This window comes from Oryctolagus cuniculus, chromosome 8, assembly GCF_051225735.1.
Source record: "Oryctolagus cuniculus isolate XC-2025 breed Fujian yellow rabbit chromosome 8, ASM5122573v1, whole genome shotgun sequence".
NCBI lineage: Eukaryota > Metazoa > Chordata > Mammalia > Lagomorpha > Leporidae > Oryctolagus > Oryctolagus cuniculus.
This window is the reverse complement of record NC_142874.1, coordinates 10,948,779-10,968,672: the sequence shown is the minus strand read 5'-3', so window position 1 is coordinate 10,968,672 and position 19,894 is coordinate 10,948,779. Positions and strand designations below refer to the sequence as shown.

Sequence of the window (19,894 nt, the reverse complement as noted above, 5' to 3'; positions counted from 1 at the left end):
CCATCGCACTCCTGGAAATTTACCAAAAGGACATGAATTCAGCATATCGAAGAGTTATTTGCACCCCTTGGTTATAGCAACTCAAATCACAATAGCTAAATTATGGAATCAACCTATATGCCCATTAACTAATTGCTGGGTAAAGAAAATGTGTCATACACACACAAACACACATACACACACACACACACACACATGTGCACAGAGGAATACTACTCAGCCATAAAAAGGAATGAGACACTGTCTTTTGCAACAAAATGGATGCAACTTGACACAGTTGTGCTAAGTGTAATAAGACAGCTCCAAAAAGAAAAATATCATGTATCTGATATTTGGTAGTTAATATAGAATACAAAAAGTTTTAAAATGAAACTGACATCTTATGATTTAATTATTGTTTATAGCCCTTGTCTATATTCCTGAGAAACAGTGGTCTTTCTGTTTTTACTTGTAGAACATTAAGCCTGTGTATTAATAGAAATTAAAGAAGAAAAAGAAAAAACATGGAGAAACCAAGATTCAGACTCAGTCTCATCTGGATGCCAGTGTCAATGGTGGCGGCTTAACCTGTTGCACCACAGTACTAGTCCCTGTTGTCTTTTTGTTTTCTCTCATATATAGTAAATTTTAAAAGCAGTCACAGACCAGGGCTGGCACTGTGGTATAGAAGGTTAGGCTGTGGACTGTGATGCTGGCATCCCACATGGGCCCAGTTTGTGTCATACCTGCTCCACTTCCTATCCAGCTCCATGCTGTTATACCTGGGAAGTGCTTGGACCTCTGCCGCCCATGTGGGAGACCTTGAGGAAGCACCTGGCTTCAGCCTCACCCAGCCAGGCTGCAGTTGTGTCCACTTGGGGAGTAAACCAGTGGCTGAAAGTTCTTTCTTAGTCTGTCTGTAACTCTGACTTTGAAATAAATAAATAAATCTTTTACTAATAATCAGAGATCATTATACTACAGGAATATGTCATTCTTAACCACTTGTTTGATAAAGATATAAAACATGTTTGATGGAACTAAGAGTTTTAGGAGTTCTTTGTTTTGGATACTAATCTTTTATGTGATAATATTTTACAAATATTTTCTCCCAGTCTGTGGTTTATCTTTTCATTCTTTGAAGTGTCTTTCACAGACATATAATTAAAATAAATTCCAACATCAATTTTTTTTCTTTAGTGGATCATGATTTTAATATTCCAGCACCTAATTACTAACTTCAAAGTCACCCACATTAACTTATAGAAGTTTTGTACTTATATTTAGGCTTATGATCTCTTTTGGCTTAATTTTGTGAAAGCTTAAGCTTTGTGTCTAAATTCATTTTCTTGCATGTGGATGTCCACTTGTTCTAGTGCCACTTATTGAAAAGATTGTCCTTTCTCTACTTAACTGCTTTTACTGCTTTGTCATTTGACTATAGTTATAATTCTATTTCTGGACTCTTACGTTCCACTGTTGAATACATTTGTGGTATGTGCAATAAAGCATTGCCTTAATTACTGAAACCCTCATGGTAAGCTTTGAAATTAGATAACGTGTTCTCCATCTGGGCTTTTCTTCAGGACTGTATTGGCTAGTCTTGGTATTTTGACTATCTGCATAAACTTTAGAATGAGTTGGTCAACATCTACAAAAGAGGTCTGCTTTGATTTTTTTAATCAGAGTTATACTTTTCCATACAAATCCTAAAAATACCTTATATAACTTACACCTAAATAATTTTGATGCCATTACAAATGACATTTTCAAAAAATTTAGAATGCTAATTCTTCACTGATGTTATGTAGGTATATGTGTATATAGGAAAGCAGTTGATTTTTGTAAATTGACCTTGTATCTTGTAAATATTTCTTTGTTTTTTTCTCCTTCTACTATTCTGGTTATGCACATGTCCCACCTCTTTAAATTATCGACAATTCTCTGATGTTCTACTTTCCTCTCCATATTCTTTGCGATTCCTCAGTCTTCAAGCTCACGAATGCTTTCCTTGGGCATGCCCAGCCTCCTGATGAGCCCCTCAAAGGCAGTCTTCATTTTGTGATGTTTTCACATTTAGCATTTCCAATTGCTACTCTCTTAGAGTTCCCATCCTTTTACCTACATTACTTATTTGTTCTCATGTTACCTACTTTTCCCGTTGCAGCTTTTTTTTTTTTTTTTTTTTTTTTTTTTTTTTTTTTTTTTTTTTTTTGACAGGCAGAGTGGACAGTGAGAGAGAGAGACAGAGAGAAAGGTCTTCCTTTGCCGTTGGTTCACCCTCCAATGGCCGCCGCGGCCGGCGCGCTGCGGCCGGCGCACCGCGCTGATCCGATGGCAGGAGCCAGGAGCCAGGTGCTTTTCCTGGTCTCCCATGGGGTGCAGGGCCCAAGCACCTGGGCCATCCTCCACTGCACTCCCGGGCCACAGCAGAGGGCTGGCCTGGAAGAGGGGCAACCGGGACAGAATCCGGTGCCCCAACCGGGACTAGAACCCGGTGTGCCGGCGCCGCTAGGCGGAGGATTAGCCTAGTGAGCCGCGGCGCCGGCCCCCCGTTGCAGCTCTTAATATATTAATTATAGATATTTTAAACTCCCTGACAATTCCAATATCTATGCTTTTTTTAAATTTGTTTTGACAGGAAGAGTTAGACAGTGAGAGAGAGAGAGACAGAGAGAAAGCTCTTCCTTCTGTTGGTTCACCCCCCAAGTGGCCGCTACGGCCGGTGCTCTGCGCCGATCCAAAGCCAGGAGCCAGGTGCTTCCTCCTGGTTTCCCATGTGGGTGCAGGGCCCAGGCACTTGGGCCATCCTCCACTGCCCTGTCGGGCCACAGCAGAGAGCTGGGCTGGAAGAGGAGCAACCGGGACAGAATCTAGCACCCCAATCAGGACTAGAACCCCGGGTTGCCGGCGCCGCAGGTGAAGGATTAGCCAAGTGAGCTGCAGTGCCGGCCAATATCTATGCTTTTTTAAAAGATGTATTTATTTATTTGAAAGGCAGAGTTACACAGAGCAGGAAAGGCAGAGTTACACAGAGCAGGAAAGGCAGAGAGAGGGAGGTCTTCCACCTGCTGGTTCACTCCCCGGTTGGCCACAATGGCCAGAGCTGGGCTGATCCAAACCCAGGAGCCAAGGGCTTCCTCCAGGTCTCCCATGTGGGTGCAGGGGCCCAAGGACTTGAGCCATCTTCCACTGCTTTCCCAAGCCATAGCAGAGAGCTGGATAGGAAGTGGAGCAGTGAGGACTTGAACCGGCACCCTTATGGGATGCTGTCACTGCAGGCGGCGGCTTCACCAGCCACACCACAGTGCTGGCCCCAATATCTGTGTTGTATTTGAGTTCCACTGTGATGCTTTTTCATGCATCCTTGGGCTATGGTTTTTCTTGCTTCTTGGCATGTTCATAATTCTGTGTGTAAAAGCCAAATGTAGGCCGGCGCCGCAGCTCACTAGGCTAATCTTCCACCTTGCAGCACAGGCACACCAGGTTCTAGTCCCCGTCGGGGCACCGGATTCTGTCCCGGTTGCCCCTTTTCCAGGCCAGCTCTCTGCTGTGGCCCGGGAGTGCAGTGGAGGATGGCCCAAGTGCTTGGGCCCTGAACCCCATGGGAGACCAGGATAAGTACCTGGCTCCTGCCATCGGATCAGCGCGGTGCACTGGCTGCAGGGGCCATTGTGGGGTGAACCAACAGCAAAGGAAGACCTTTCTCTCTGTCTCTCTCTCACTGTCCTCTACTCTGCCTGTCAAAAAAAAAAAAAAAAAGCCAAATGTAACAGGATATAGAAATGGAGATAAATACACCATTTGTCTGATTTCTGTTATTCTGTCTAGAAATATGGGTGTAGTTCATCTTTGCTGTCACAGTAGAAATTCTTCCAGCGCACTTGTGCTTGCCTGTGCTGTTGACTTTGGTTTCCCAAGTACTCCTCCTTCAGCAATGTGCTTCCTGCAGGCCTTCCAGCTGTAATTCACTGTCGTCATCCTGAAGCCTTGTGGATACGATGGTAAGATAGAGTAGAGGTGAAGTATTCTAAAACTTTAGGATTAAATGTAAGCCTTTTAGTGGACCTATGTCCCTGGACTGTGACCTTCCCAAATGTTTTTTTAGATCCCCTCCTCACCACATTTGAGAAAGGAAAGGTAGATAGGCTGGAGTGGGAGACATTCCCTTCCTTTAGGTGGGATCACGAGATTCTGCTAAGATACTTTTCCTTGAGAATAGGTCTCTGCTATAGGAATAGTCTGTAGGCATTTTATAATGGGCCCTCTTCCTCTCCATCTGCTAGTCTACCATAGAATCCTTCTTAGCTATTTACCATGTAGAGTAGATAAGTTGCCTGGTGATGAAACCCAAGAAAGTGTTAAGCCCCCATTAAGAAAGCAGCCCCATAGAAGTTCTCAGTTCCAAGCTAATCCACTTTGTGCCTGCCATGGTGCATCCGCGTTACAATGCAAGTGTTAACGCCAGATGGGGTTCCAGTAACTTCTCTTTGTGAGTTGTGAAGTTGGCCATGATTTGTTGTATTCCATTTTCTCCATATTTTGGGGTCATATTGTTCTGCAATTTCTGTTTCCTGATGGACCCAAGAAAAATCATTGATTTGAAGTTTCTGTGAGCTCATCCTGCTTGGCCCACACTGTTGGAATGGTAGGGCAGCGGTGTTCTTCCACAAGAAGCACCGAAGACAGTTTCGGTGAACATGTCCGTTTATTAGCAGTTAGGCACAAGCTTTTATAGGGCAGGCAAAGGGGAGTAGCTAGCTCAGGGTAGCAATGCTGATTCTGTAGGATAAAGCTGATATTGGTGCCTCTATGCTTCTCCAATCAGCTAGAAGGTCACATAGCTCATGTAGCCTTCCAGGTAGTCTTAAGGATCTGGGACACACCCGGGAAGTGTTTACCTGGTTGACAATTGCAAGGCCCCTCAACAGGAAGTGGGGGTGGCGGAAATGTGCCTGGGGCCCCTGCCGCCTGCCAGCAGTCAGGTCATATGTGGGTCTCAAGGTGCTGAGCCCTCCACCAGGGTTTCCCTTGGGGGGGCATGGTGTGCCACACCCTCTTGACATCCTGCATGGGCTAGGCAGGCAGTCTCCCAGCCAGGCACAGGATCACCTACAAGTGTCTTCCACTTTATCTTTTTAGAAGGGTGGGAGAGATGATTTGCAAATTTTGTACAGGTCAGAGCTTAAACTGGAATCTCTACACTTGATTCTTTTATGCCCAAAATACAGTCCCCAGGACATGTCCTGAGTACCTAGACAGAACAAACAATTCCAAGAGGAAGGTTTTAGCCATCACTACAGGACATCATCTCTCTCACTTCTGGACGTGGGTGTTTATGCATGTTTCTCTGTACTGGGTGATTTCTCTTAATAAATTAAGATTGCAGGATTCTCTATTGTTATAGTTCCCCCAGATTGTCTAACAGAAAGCTACCCCTTCTTCCTATTTCTGCAGATTTCTAGTGTTAAGGCTTATAATGCTACCAGAATTGCCTTTCTACTGGCTTCTCTGTCTGCACTGCCTGAAAGAGGAGAGAATGAGGGCCTGTTCATTCTTTTGGGTCCTCTCTTTGTTCACCATTGTGAGGTGTTACAAGCCTAGAGTGAACCATCTGACTTCACAAGAAAGTTGTGCTGCCGCGGCGGCCATTGGAGGGTGAACCAACGGCAAAGGAAGACCTTTCTCTCTCTGTCTCTCTCTCTCACTGTCCACTCTGCCTGTCAAAAAAAAAAAAAATCCATGCCCAACAACAGATCTCTGATGGTCTTTGGCATTCCAGTTCTTCAAGAACAATTCAGAGCTGTGTGTGGACAGATCAGTACTTCCACTTGGAGGTCCATGGCAGCAGCTGGTGATTTGTAGGTTCACACATCATAGTGGCATAGGGACTAATCCTTATAACATGGACACACACTTTTATTTATTTACTTGAGGGAAGAAGGTGAGGGGGAGGGAGAGGCAGAAGGAGAGGGAATGGATGAGAATGAATAGGAACATGCTTCTCTCCATTGGCTCAATCCTCTAATGCCCACAAGGCTAGCTGCAGCCCTGGTCAACGCTGGAAATCCAAGACTCGTGCTCAGCGGGTAGGGACACAGTTACTTGAACCATCACTGTTGCCTGCCAGGGTCTACATTTGCAGGAATCTGAAGTGAGGAGCGAAGCCAGGAATTGAACCAGGTACTCCAGTATGGGATACAGGCACCTTAACTAATAGAGTAAATGCCTGGTCCTACACACACAATTCTAAAGAACAAACATTAATAATCAGAAATTCCTAAAGTGTCCCTTCCTTCTCTTATTCAAAAGTCGTTTCATTAGGGAAATTGAACTTCATTATTACTATGGGGGTTAGTGGAGGAAGTGTCCTATAGCTGATACATTTTTTAAATAATTCTTTCATTGTCCCCTTTCTTTAATTCTTTTACCAAATATTTTTTTAACTTTTATTTAATGAATATAAATTTTCAAAGTACAGCTTATGGATTACAATGGTTTCCCCCCCCAATAACTTCCCTCCCACCCGCAACCCTCCCCTTTCCCTCTCCCTCCCCCCTTCCATTCACATCAAGATTCATTTTCAATTCTCTTTATATACAGAAGATCAGTTTAGCATATATTAAGTAAAGATTTCAACAGTTTGCACCCACATAGAAACACAAAGTGAAAAATACTGTTTGAGTACTAGTTATAGCATTAAATCTCAATGTACAGCACACTAAGGACAGAGATCCTACATGAGGAGTAAGTGCACAGTGACTCCTGTTGTTGACTTCACAAATTGACACTCTTGTTTATGGCGTCAGTAATCACCCTAGGCTCTTGTCATGAGCTGCCAAGGCTATGGAAGCCTTTTGAGTTCACCAACTCTGATCATATTTAGACAAGGTCGTAGTCAAAGTGGAAGTTCACTCCTCCCTTCAGAGAAAGGTACCTCCTTCTTTGAAGACCTGTTCTTTTCACTGGGATCTCACTTCCGGAGATCTTTCATTTAGGTGGGTTTTTTTTTGTTTGTTTGTTTGTTTGTTTTGCCAGAGTGTTTTGGCTTTCCATCACCAAATATTTTTAAGTTATTTATTTATTTGAAAGGCAAAGCTTCAGAGTGGAAGAGAGAAAGGGAAAGAGATTGAGTGATTCTGCCCTCTGGTTCACTCCCTAAATGTCTGCCACAGCAAGGGCTGGGCCAAGAGCTCCATCTGGGCCTCCCACATCGGTGGCAGGGGCCCAGGTACTCGGGCCATCTCCTTCTGCTTTCCCAGGCACATGATCAGGAAGCTGAGCTGGCAAGGGGCAGTCAGGATTTGATCAGCACTTACATGCGATGCTAGTGTCACTGATGGTGGCTTCACCCACTGTGCCACAATGCCAACCCCAACACTTAAATATGCTCATGATATGATAGCTGAACAAATGCACAGAAAAAAATCTGGAAATTGCAATAGAAAAATCTCTTTCAGTTCTTAGGCAAGGCTCATAAGTCTCAAGTTTGAGGAGGGTGATGTGGTCTCACATGTGTGTATGTGAAGAGAGGGAGCATTTAGCCAGACCACAAGCACACTTATTGAATATGGTATGGATTGGGAAAATTTGAGGAAGGAAAGAGTTGACGGAATTGATGAATAGAAGCAGGCAGCCACTTTTTTTCTGTGCAAAACAAAGTTCTGATTTTAAGGGTAAGCTACCTTAGACTTGGGGTAGCGTAAAGTGAGTGTGTGGCCAGTCACAGCCAGTCAGGGCTGCCAGGCTGCGCAGCCTCGGGCGTGCCATGGACTTGATGTTTTATGGGAAGAGTGTCCCTTGAAGCACAACACCGTTTATATGGACTGCAGTGTGAATGCTGCCTCCTGCAGCTGTGCAATATAGCTTGTATTGGCAGAAGCTTTAGGGATCGTAGCAATGTCAATTTTCATGCGAATTGCTACTAATTTTATTCTCTTTGGAGAGTTCCAAAAATGAAACTTCCCCTCCATGATGCTAAATGAAATGTCTTCTCTCCAAGTTTTCATAGTGCTCAGCGTATGTTAGCGTGGCTGTTCTCAAGGTTTATGTGTTGGGTTCCCCTACTAACTCTCTGCCCTGGGTCTTTTCTATCTCTTTACCAATGGTTCCAAGCCCAATACTGGGCACAGAGCAAATGTTCAGTAAATGTTTCCTGAATTAAAAGTAAGTTATTCTCCATAAGGTACTCTCAATTGCCTCACTTTTTTTTTCTTAATTTTAATTTGTTGTCGATTTAGTCCACAGAGAATGCACTGTGCTTCTATTTATTAAATTAAATATCTGCTTGAAGTAGCATATTAAAAATTAAGCTTAGTTAAATCTCAATTTCCTGTGATCATTATGTAAGTTGCTCATCACTGTATCTCATATTAGCTTGGTTCAATGGTTAGATAGCAATTAACACAAGTGCTTAATGACCACTTTCCTATTCGGATATACTCCTAATGACACTCACCGTTTAAAGTGCTTTAGGGTTAATTGTAAGTGCATATAATTTTCCTACCCTTCTGACTGACAGTCCATTCTTATCACTAAGATTATGATGAGTATTCCAGACCTGTGCAGGACGAAGGCTGCTCTGCCACACTCAGCAGTCGGCATTTCTAACCCTTTGGTTCTCTTCACTCACCTCAACAATTCCCACAGTCTGTGCTTTGGCATTAATGCTGGAAAAAACCTCTCTGCGGGCTGGCACTGTGGCATAGTAGGCCAAGCCTCTGCCTGTGGCACCGACATCCCATGGGGGTGCCACTTTGTGTCCTGGCTGCCCCTCTTCCAAACCAGCTCTCTGCTTATGGCCTGGGAAAGCAGTGAAAGACGGCACCAGGGGGTTGAGCCCCTGCACCTGCGTGGGAGACTTGGAGGAGGCTTCTGGCTCCTGGCTTCGGATTGGCTCAGCCCTGGCCATTACAGCCCTGTGGGGAGTGACGCAGCAGATGGAAGATCTTTCTCTGACTCTCTCTCTCTGACTGTAACTATCTCAAGTAAATAAATAAATAAATTTTAAAAGTCCCTTTGAAATATCATCTAAAATCTCATTGTTTTTTAATAACAGAAAAGGAGAGTGTGGAGGGTGTTTTTTTGTTGTTGTTGTTGTTTTGTTTGTTTGTTTTTTGTTTTTGACAATTGTAAGGTCCTTATCCACAGGGAAGTCATGAAACAAGATTTCTCTCCTATGATGTGATGTGAATGTTGACGTGTAATAATATAACCATCATAGATTTTCTTAATGTTATTCAATATTATGTTAATTATTATTTGTTTTTAATATTTATTTGAAAAGCAGAGAGATTGATTGATTTCCCATCCACTGGTTCATTCTCCAAATACCCACAATAACCAGGGCAGAGCCAGGCTTAACGCTAAAACCAGGAGCTCTGTCAGGGTACACAGTGGCAGGAAACTGCAATCAGGAGCAGACCAGGGACTTGAACCCCGGTGCTTTAATAGGGGTGCTGGCCTTCCAAGCACTGTCTTAGCCCCTTCGCAAAATGCCTGCCCTGAATATTGTTCATTGATAGAATAAAAAATTGCAGTAAAGCTGTGAAGTTGTCTCTGAAATTTCAAATGCTTAACCTTCTTTATAAATACTTGAATATATCCAACTTACATTATACGTTTTCCAATCCATCGCTGTGTACAAAGTTTTTCTGTTTCCCCCTAACAGTCACTGCAGGTCCATGGTTAATAGTCAATGATTAATTTTAATGTATTGTTTACAAAAAGGTATATATTTAACTTTTGCATTACTCAGCCTTCCTTGCTAATAATTCTGGAATTTATTTGATAACTGTTACGTGCAGTAGAAAAGCAGAATGACATTGACATTGTGTTGTAATGCACATTTCGATGGGCATAGTGAAAAGCCAGTTTTTGTCATGATGACTTGCTGACAGCAGTTCAGTGGTGTGGTTTACAAAGGTGATTTCTCCAAGTCAACAGCAGGGAATAATACATCTGCAACAGGAGCAGAAATTCATCTTGGTGTTGAGCGAGTAGTTCTACAAGTCCAGAAATTAGAGATGACAAAGATCCAAGTGGTTCTCAGATTTTAAAATTATCTATCATGAATTAAACTCAAACCCAATTTGAGTAGATAAATGAAAGTAATCCTCATTCCATGTCTAATCCCTTACATACAGCATAGTAGGGGCTCAGTAAACATTTATGGATTAATGAAGATTGTATAACAAATATCACAGCTACACCCACCACAAAATCAGAAGCATGCTACCAAGAAGTTAAATTACTTCATTTCAGTCTCAGAATCTGAATGGAAAGTGCTTTTACAAACACATGCCAGAACAGAAGATATCATAATTTTTGGACCACGTTATTATGCTTTTTATTCCTTTATAGATATAATATTGTAAGTACTAACATGACTTGTCACTATAGAGTTAATTAAAAAAAAAAAAAAACAGGTGATGGATGACTCAGAACATTTGCTTATACTTGAGTAAACTGTGATGTTCACTAAGTGTTATTTCACTCCTTGCCTTTGAATAAAGATACTCATTTTCATTTACTCTTAGTGTAGTTCAAGAAATGCAATAAAACTGATGAATATCCAAGATAGTGTATACTGGGAATGTGGAAATACTTACTTCCTGTGGAGTTCAAATTAGTTGGATATGCAGTTTTTATGTTAGATAAGAATGTTCCATAAAATATCAAACAATGTGTTTGAAAAAGACAGGTACTAATAATTTGTGGCTCATTCCAACAATCGCATTCAACTTCTCCTCACCATTTCTCTGAACCACAAATGAATAAGTCACTCTTATTAGATTGCCATTCCATTGAGTAGCATAGACTTAATTTTTAGGAAAGCGTTAAAATCACGTCCATGTTTACATTGTTCAGATCCATTTTACTCAACTATTTTGTCATTTAGAGCAATAACTCATCAATGCCTAGTGCAACCTTTCTTTATGTTACTTTTCTTAGTGCTCTAAAATGTGCTATTTTGAATTCCTGAAATGTTATAAACCACCAGATTGCTAATTGCTTTGGATGCTGTGAAAAATAATTACTTCACATTATTTTTGATATTTAATTGACAGTGTAATGCATTTAACTAAAGACCTGCAATAAACTATTTCTAATTACTGAGGGTGGTGGAGTGGAAAAGCAGGCTGTAAAACTTTACGAGGGAAACAGGAAAGTCACTGTTGATATGACTTTTTCAGAAACAGATAGTTCCCCCAAGTGGGAAGTTCTTGAAAACTGTAAAGTCATATTCTATTCATGACTTAGGAAATTGTAAAGATTACTTTTGGATGGATTGCCCTGCTAAAGGATGCACCCTGCTAAATGTACTGTACTTGCACCAAAATTCTGCCTTTTGTGGTTGACAGAACATTGTGACAGAGATAGACTTGGCATGGCCAGAGTAAGTCCTCTCTCACACTGTTTGTTTTCCATTTATTCTGCTTCTGTATTGATGTTCAGCTTAAAAGCTGTGCCAAGGTGTTAGATGTCACTGAAATACAGTCGTGTGCCACATAGCAAGGTGTTGGTCAACAGCAGATTGTATTTCAATGATGGTCCCCTAGGAATGTAATGGAGCTGAAAGATTCCTAGCACCTGATGACATCATAGCTCTCATGAAGTCAGTGTGATGCGTCAGTCATGTGCTTGTGGTGATGTTTGTATAAGCAAATAATATCCTGCTAGCAGTTCAAATGTATATCATGTACAGTTAAATACTGTACGTAGTACTTGATAATAACTATGCGGCTGGCTTATATGTTTATTGCATTTTGTTATTTTAGGATATATTCCTACTTATTAAAAAGCTTACTATCAGATAGTGTTCTTATTGGGCCAGCAGCAGACTCAGACATCTCCCAGCCCTTGAAAACATCCAGGGGCCTCGTGGCGTGAGTGACATATGCCACCTACCTATGTGCAGTTCCACTCTGTGCTGCTCAGGGACGGAACTACCACAGTGCCTTTCTCAGCACACATCCCCATCGCTCAGTGACACATGACTGACTGTGCATAGATATTACTCAGGACATTCTTAGCTCCCGGGGTCAGACCTAATTGTTATAAACTGATCCCTGAAAAATAATCCTTAGAACCTAGCACGAGGAATTACGATTATCTAGACGTGTCGCGTAGAGGGTGTGAGAGATGTGTGACCCTTTGCAATGGTGCAAGCTGCTTACAGTGTCCCAGACTCTCGGATATTATTAATAATACGCATATTCTTCTTTTTCTCCCCATTGCCCCCAGTTAAAATAAAATGTTGAATTGTTGATTGAATTTCTATTATGTGTATTTTCCGAAGCACAGCTAAAATAAGAAACATGTTTCAGGGAATGTAAATTATTTTCAGAATTTCAGAAATTGAAAAGGGATAAGAGGAAGGAGAAAATGTTGGGCTGGTGTGAAGCGATAGCCCGTAACCCTCACAGAGTCCCAAACAACACGCGAACTCCCGCCATCCCGGGGGACCCGGCCGAGGCCGCACAGACCACCACGCTGGTGAGTGCACAGTTATTTCACCTTACAATGGCGCGTCTGTGAACGCAATGCTGAGGGAGTGGGCACGGGGCCGTCTTGCAGTCAGTAGTGCTCTTTGTTACAGTGACATTTGCATTTATGTTGTACTGCTCATATAGATTCAGGTTAATTAGTGGGCATTAAAACCTATGTTAATGCCATGCAATGCTGGAATTTAAGCAACTATTTTTCTTTCTATTACTTAAGAATCCTCTATTTATTATGTTATGTTGCCTTTACTTAAGAATCCTCTATTTATTATGTTATGTTGCCTTAAAGAAATATTGAAATTAAAGTTCATACTCTTAAATTCTGCACTGTGTAATGGAGATAGTAGAGGAAAATCAAGTACAGAGTTATTCAAAGATAATTTAAAAAAAATAAGAATGATGCCTTCTACATTTTCCTGTATTTTTCTAAAAAAAATCTGATGGTTTTTCAAATCTTAAGATTTTCATAATAAATTGTGAATTAAATCATGGCAAAAATAATTCGAAGACTAAACCAAATATATGGTTTTAATGTTTCATTTTCTGCTTTAATACTGAATGCCTGGTTTTAGTTATCCACTATTTCCTTGTGTTTAGGAAGAGATCTCATTAGCAAAAGGAGTTTTAAATACTCTTTGTTCAGATTTTGGTTGTAATATTCTTGTTTTTGACTTAACGAAATCCCAGTCAGTTTCCAAACTATAAGCTGACATTAGATGCATTTTAATTATTGTTTTACCATTTTATAATAACACAAGTGTTTTTATTACCCTGTTTTATTAGCTGATGAACATATCATTAAATATAAGCAAAGAACCATTTGAGTTTTTAAGTTTTTCTGTCCGGTTGCCATGACAATGTCTGTTATTTGAATGTCTTTGGGCTGATGTACAGTACGTGGTGGCTGATAAACACGGAATTCTGTTCCCGTTGGCTCTGAAGGCTGAGACGTAAGGTGCTGGGGTATTTGTGGTCCTGTGAAAGCTGGGTTGTCTGAGTCAGTGGTGGTGCCTTCCGGCTGTCTCCTCACATGGTGGAAGAAACACGCAGCTCCTGCGTGAGTCCCATTCCTGCAGATCCCAGACTCATGACTGCTCACCACCCAGAGACTCCACCTCGCAGCAGTAGAATTTCACCATCTGAGCATCCAGAAGGCACACATATTCAGAACAAAACCTTTATGCAGAAATGAAGCTTTTTGAATACATATTATCAAGTGGACACGAAGAGAAACTATTGGAAGGACTCGGCTTCCAGGTGACAGAGCATGATAGCTGTAAGACTGTGCCTTAAATTCTGTCCTCTGAGACTGCTGGGGGAGCTGAATACGTGGACAGGTGTGCTGTGCTGTAGGACACTCAAAGCTCTAGGGAAGAGATTCTTAGAAAGGTCGCCTGTACCGTCTCACCTCACTCCGACTTAACTTTTGTAAGTTTTGATTTTCAATAAGACTACTTGGAATGGGTTCCACTGAAGCATGTGTTAAAAATAAGAAGGAACTTCAAAGAGCTTGTGGGAAAATGGAATTAAAAGTTTATTTTTTGGTACAAAAAATTTGATTTACATGTATAGTTTTTCATAATACATATTGTCCATAAACTTATTTGTACACACAGGTAGATTTTCTCAGGAATCATGCACTAAATATATATATATTTTTTTGGACAGTCAGAGTGGATAGTGAGAGAGAGACAGAGAGAAAGGTCTTCCTTTGCCGTTGGTTCACCCTCCAATGGCCACCACGGCTGGCACGCTGCGGCCGGCGCACCGAGCTGATCCGAAGGCAGGAGCCAGGTGCTTTTCCTGGTCTCCCATGGGGTGCAGGGCCCAAGCACTTGGGCCATCCTCCACTGCACTCCCTGGCCACAGCAGAGAGCTGGCCTGGAAGAGGGGCAACCGGGACAGAATCCGGTGCCCCGACCGGGACTAGAACCCGGTGTGCCGGCGCCGCTAGGTGGAGGATTAGCCTAGTGAGCCACAGCACCGGCCTAAATATAAATTTTTAAGCAAAATTTTTTCTGTGCTTTCATTAAAGTGGCTTTAGTGCTTACCTCCGATTTAATAGACTCATCATGCAAAAATCATAGAAAATATTGAGCAAACGTATGGCCTGGCTTTCTGTCTAATTGGGTAACCTAATATTAGCTTCATTTTGCAGATGTGTACCATAGCCCAGAGAAATTAATTGACTTTCCCAGTGTCAGTTAATAAATGATAAAAGGATTACTAGGAATCGGGCTTCTCAAGACAAAGCTTATTCCAGCACACCACACCATCTTATTTTCTTCTTGTTCATATAATTATAGGAGAAAGAAATACATAAAATCAGCAACTTAATTAAATCCAGTAATGAAATTAATGCTATATTGGGAGGGAATATCCTCTAGCGATTGTAACATATTACACCCCGAATCTCAAGTGTTTAAAATAGCAAAATAAAATCTTTGTTTCTCCTGTGATAGCTTGATACATGTTGGGCAACTCTCCTTGGAGGTTGAAGTAAGAATTTAAAGATGCAGACTCTCTTCATACTTCGATAGTGCCTTCTAAGCACACAGCCTCTTAATCCCTGGAGAAACGGAGGAGATTGTGTGGGCCGTGGCACAGGGGCCATTATGGAGCAGCGTCAGACGCATAGGCAACCATCCACTGGACAGAGTCTAATCTCATGGTCCAAGCCGAATCGCAAGGGAGGCTGGTAAATGTTGTCTTCCTATATACCTTGGAAAAGGAGCTAAAATTAGCATCTGGCCATCTCTGCCATAGTCCTCCTTTCAGTCCCCAAATAGTCAATAAGTATTCATGAAAAAGGGTTGTTACTCTTCAAGTGACAATGCAAAACTCTTTTAGCCCTGGAGCCAGCTCAAGTCCATGATCTCTGATTTTGCATCGTCTCTATCAGTGATGATGATAGGCAATTACCCATGAAGAAATTACTTCATTTTGTGACCTGCTTGCAACATACAAGGGAAGAACAGCAATACAGAAAACCTAATAAATGCTTAGAAAGAGAAAAAGATCAGACATCCATGGCCATCACAGGCCATATCCTGCTAGATGTATATGACCAAGTCTCCCTGACCTGGAGGTCAGGAAGGACTCTTGAATAGGTTCTGGCCCAGTTCCAGGGCTGTCATGCTTGTCTGTAGTTCTCTCTAGCCTCCAGATATGCAGCTCTCCACAAAGTTTTCCCTTTTCCACTGTTCTCCTTGTCCGAATGTCAAATACCTATTTGAGAGCTGTATGGCCTTAACATCATATTTCCTGTTTGAGGGAGATTATGGGACCAAGAGTTGCTTTAAATCTTAAATATTTAAGGTTTATTTTTCCGGGAGCAAGATATTTTAGTACAGTAATTCCCTTAAATATTCATAGGATGTTGACCTATTTGCTTCCTGACAGTTCGTGTCACTAGTAAAGTTCTTTCTTGGATGCTCTTAACTGACCCTTCTCACAGTTCTGTCTCCAGTTGACACTGGCTTGAAAAATAGGAGAAAGGACCGCATCCTTGCCCTGTTCGTAGTCTAGAGACACTTTTTCCAGCTGAAACATCTTCCTGGATGCTGGCTTTCCACCACGCCATGTGCCTTGAGTCACTTCATTCAGCTACAAGTTGTCACTGAATGTTTTGTGCTCGGCTATGACATCTATGTAATGCTCCAACACTTGTCAGTTTCTTCCGCAGGCCCTGAAATGTTCTAGATTTTCACTATTCCTCTTCATATCTGTCTTTATATACTAGCAATCAATCCCTTAGCTCATAAATCTCTTGCAACATCTTGCTTAGTGTTCCCGATAGTCAATATGCATTACTAAGATTTTGTTTTATGAGCTGTTTCAAGTGTTGCAGCCCAACAAAACCCCTGTCTACCTTTCAGGTTATTTCAGGTAAATAACTTGCCAGTGGATGGCTTTGTACATCTGAAATTGCTCTCCTTACTTCCCCATGAAACAAATGTCACCTATTTTTAGATTTTCTTTATGGTAGCACAGACCATGGCTATCAATTTGTGCATTTGAATTTTGTAAAAGTTCAGGTTTAGTCAGTAAAACAAATACCACACCAGAAACTATAATGGAAATAAATATGTTAAAGGTTATTTAATTGGATATGAGAAATATGAAAAGTCCAAAACTTACCCAAGCTTAATAGCAAGAGAAGTAACAGTCACCCACACAAAGAGTGCCAAAGGGAGAGGCTGACGTTATTAGCATCTGAAAGCCTGGCTAAGTGGTCTCTCTGAACTGTGTCCCTGTCCAGACTGCCAAGGGGGAGCCTATCAGCTGCTGTAAGATCCTCAGGAGTTCAGAGGACCCCGCAGACCTAGAGCCTGAACCCCTTAAAGGGATGCCCATCTCAGTCCTTACATACTCAAGTTAGATGGCAAGGATGGTGCAACAGTGATTGTCCAGGGAGTTTGAGAAACTAGATCCAGCCTACATTGCTTCCAGAGCGGTGATGATACCAGTAGAAGCAGAAGGCGTGCAAGCAGCAGCAAGTCTTGTTTCTCTTCTCCTGACTTTTGCTTGCCTCTTTCCCTAGCATTGGCAGAACCTAACTGAAAGGTAAACAGAAAAAGAGAAATCTGATTTGATGGTTCTACATCAGCGTCTTGAGCAGATTATAAATCAATGAGTTTAGAGTTGAGAAGCAGTAGCTTCATAACCACTATAAAAAGTTAAAGACAGGTGCTTTAAGGCTAAACTCAGAAATTGCCCAGTCTGATCGTGGTAAATGTTTACTTTTGCTCACAACGTGATCTGATGCAGATTCGTCTCTCCTGTAAAGAATGTGTTACCCATGTTCCCCTCTCTGTGGTTACCATAATAGAAACATGGCTTCTGAGTTTATCAGAGAAGGGGAGGAGTGTGAGGGGCCTTCCATGGTTTTGGAAGTGGTATGCATCATTTCTGTTCTGATACCTTGGCTGGAAACCTAGGGCATACACTAACATATCTACAGGATTATTGGGAAACACAGTCTTCCAGCATGTCCTCAATAGAAAAATTGAGAGCATTTAGCCCACCTCCATCACAGAGGTGTTCCCTCCCTTTAGACAGCTCTCTCGTCCTATGCATCCATTGTTTGTGGCCATGCCTTCATCATCGCTCCTCTGCTGTCACTCAGAGCATTTGAGAACTTTTAGTTTAAATGATGGCCAAGGTGAAGATCATGGTGATGATGATGGCTGAGTATTATATTTCAGGAACACTTATAGGCTTTTTATACCTATTTTCATTTTTAATATTCACAGCACTCTGATGAAGTACATATGATCATAGTCCCCATTTTATGGATAGGGCCACTGAAGTATAAGGAAATTTAAAATCTGCCCCAAGTAGCATGTATATTAACTGTGAAGCTGTGGTTCTGTTAGTTCTAGCAATCTAAGTCTAGAGTATCACTCTATTCTGTCTTTCAGGCATTATTTGAATTATATATTTGTATATTCGGCTAAACACAAAGATTCCAAATGAAATAATTTATCACAGATATGGCATACAAGTAGACTCTTTAAAATCCGTCATTATAGATGTCTATTAGATTATTTTCTATTGTTTATTGACTGATATACAAATAGAGTAAATTTCACAGCCATTTCCACCTTGATACTTTTAAAAACTTACCTACCTGGAAGTATTGTGTCTTTTTGATCTACAAGGAAATTCACATGACCTATTTTTAATTGATAAAAATACTTATTCAGTTTAAAATCTCTCAAAATGGGATTGGGCACGTGGCCTAGTAGTTAAGACACCAGTTAGGATTCCTGTATTCCACATCAGAGTAACATGGACCCAGACCCTGACTCCAGCTTTCTGCTAAAGAAAACCCTGGGAGAGAGTAGCACTGGCTCCAGTCATTGGGCCACTGGGCTGCTAACACCAACATGGGAAACCTGGATGGAATTTGCAGCCAGCCACAGCTATTACAGGCATTTGAGAGTGAACCAGCAAATTGGAGCTTTCCCTATCTCTGCCTGTCTGCCTTCCAAATAAAATATTTCTCTGGGGCAGCCATTTGATGCAGCAATGAAGATACGACTTGGGAGGCCACATTCCATATTGGAGTGCCTGGGTGTCAAGTCCCAGATACACTCTTGATTCCGGAGGAAGCAGGCGCTGATTCAGGTACCCTGGGTAGTTAACATCCTTGCTGGAGACCTGGATAAAGCTCCTGGCTCCCAGATTCAGCCTGGCGTAGCCCCAGCTCCAGCCCCAGCCCCAGCCCCAGCCCCAGCATTTAGGGAGTGAACCTGTGGGTGGAAACCCCTAACTACGATCAATCAGTTGATCTATCTATTTATCTTTCCCTTTCAAAATAAAATTTTTAAAAATTTTCTTTTTCTTTTTTTTTTTTTTTTTTTTTTTGACAGGCAGAGTTAGACAGCGAGAGAGAGAGAAACAGAGAGAAAGGTCTTCCTTCCGTTGGTTCACCCCCTAAGTGGCTGCTACAGCCGGTGCACTGCACTGTTCAGAAGCCAGGAGCCAGGTGCTTCCTCCTGGTCTCCCATGCGGGTGCAGGGGCCCAAGCACTTAGGCCATCCTCCACTGCCTTCCTGGACCACAGCAGAGAGTTGGACTGGAAGAGGAGCAACTGGGATAGAATCCAGTGCCCCGACCGGGACTAGAACCCGGGGTGCGGGCACCACGGCACTGGCATAAATTTTCAAATGAATAAAAACCTTCAGAGGTATAAGAGATTTTGCTTATTAATCAAATATATTCAAAATTATAACCTAAGGAGTTGAGGTGTCTCATTTTGTATGGCAGGAAAGAAATCTTTTAAACTTATTGAAACTCAGTTTAACTTGTTAGCAAAAACATCTTATGCTGGCTATACCCTTAAACAATTTATGTAATGAAATTAGAGTTTCGATATCAAACTTAGAATGAGTGCAAAGGAGATCGTAAGAGTCAAATAAAAAGGTGGAAGATTTTTTTTTAAGGATTAGAGTTGAAAAATCTATGGACATCAAACTAGGGAGATTAAAAGATGTCATTGTAGAAGTCAGCAAAGACTCCAGAGAAAATTACTCTCCTATAATCAATGATGAATTTTTGAGGCTATAAATAGACTGTGGTTAGGTAAGAAGGACAGAGTGTCACTTTATGTGTCTGACAGAGGTGACTCCACTTCCAAGTGTGTATCTCTGCACACTTTCTGGCATTATAGAACGTGGCCGGGGACGAGACTCTTGAAATGCTTTAGAAAAGACTTAAGAGGACAGCTTAGATAAGACAGCTCTCCAGCAGAAGTTTATAATATATACACAGAAAACTCAAAAAATGACTTTTAATAAAATACTTATTTATAAAACTTTACAATTTTCCAAGCAGTTTAGGTCCGTTATTTCTTTACAGTTCATACTAAGGCACATAAAACAGATTTAATTTTGCAACTAGGT

The 19,894-nt window shown here is 41.6% G+C and overlaps 1 protein-coding gene across 9 annotated transcripts in view; it reads left to right on the top strand.

The window, feature by feature from the left end:
• Nucleotides 1-19,894, top strand: part of MARCHF1 (membrane associated ring-CH-type finger 1) — a 973,853-nt gene that overhangs the window by 593,737 nt on the left and 360,222 nt on the right. For 7 of the 9 annotated variants that reach the window (XM_051831701.3, XM_051831697.3, XM_070047279.2 and 4 more), the window contains one exon: nucleotides 12,329-12,477. The exons of the other annotated variants lie outside the window; for them this stretch is intronic. In XM_051831701.3, coding sequence (XP_051687661.3) covers nucleotides 12,367-12,477 — 111 coding nt within the window. In that variant the 5' untranslated portion in view covers nucleotides 12,329-12,366. The remainder of the gene's footprint in view (nucleotides 1-12,328; nucleotides 12,478-19,894) is intronic. 9 annotated transcript variants of the gene reach the window in all.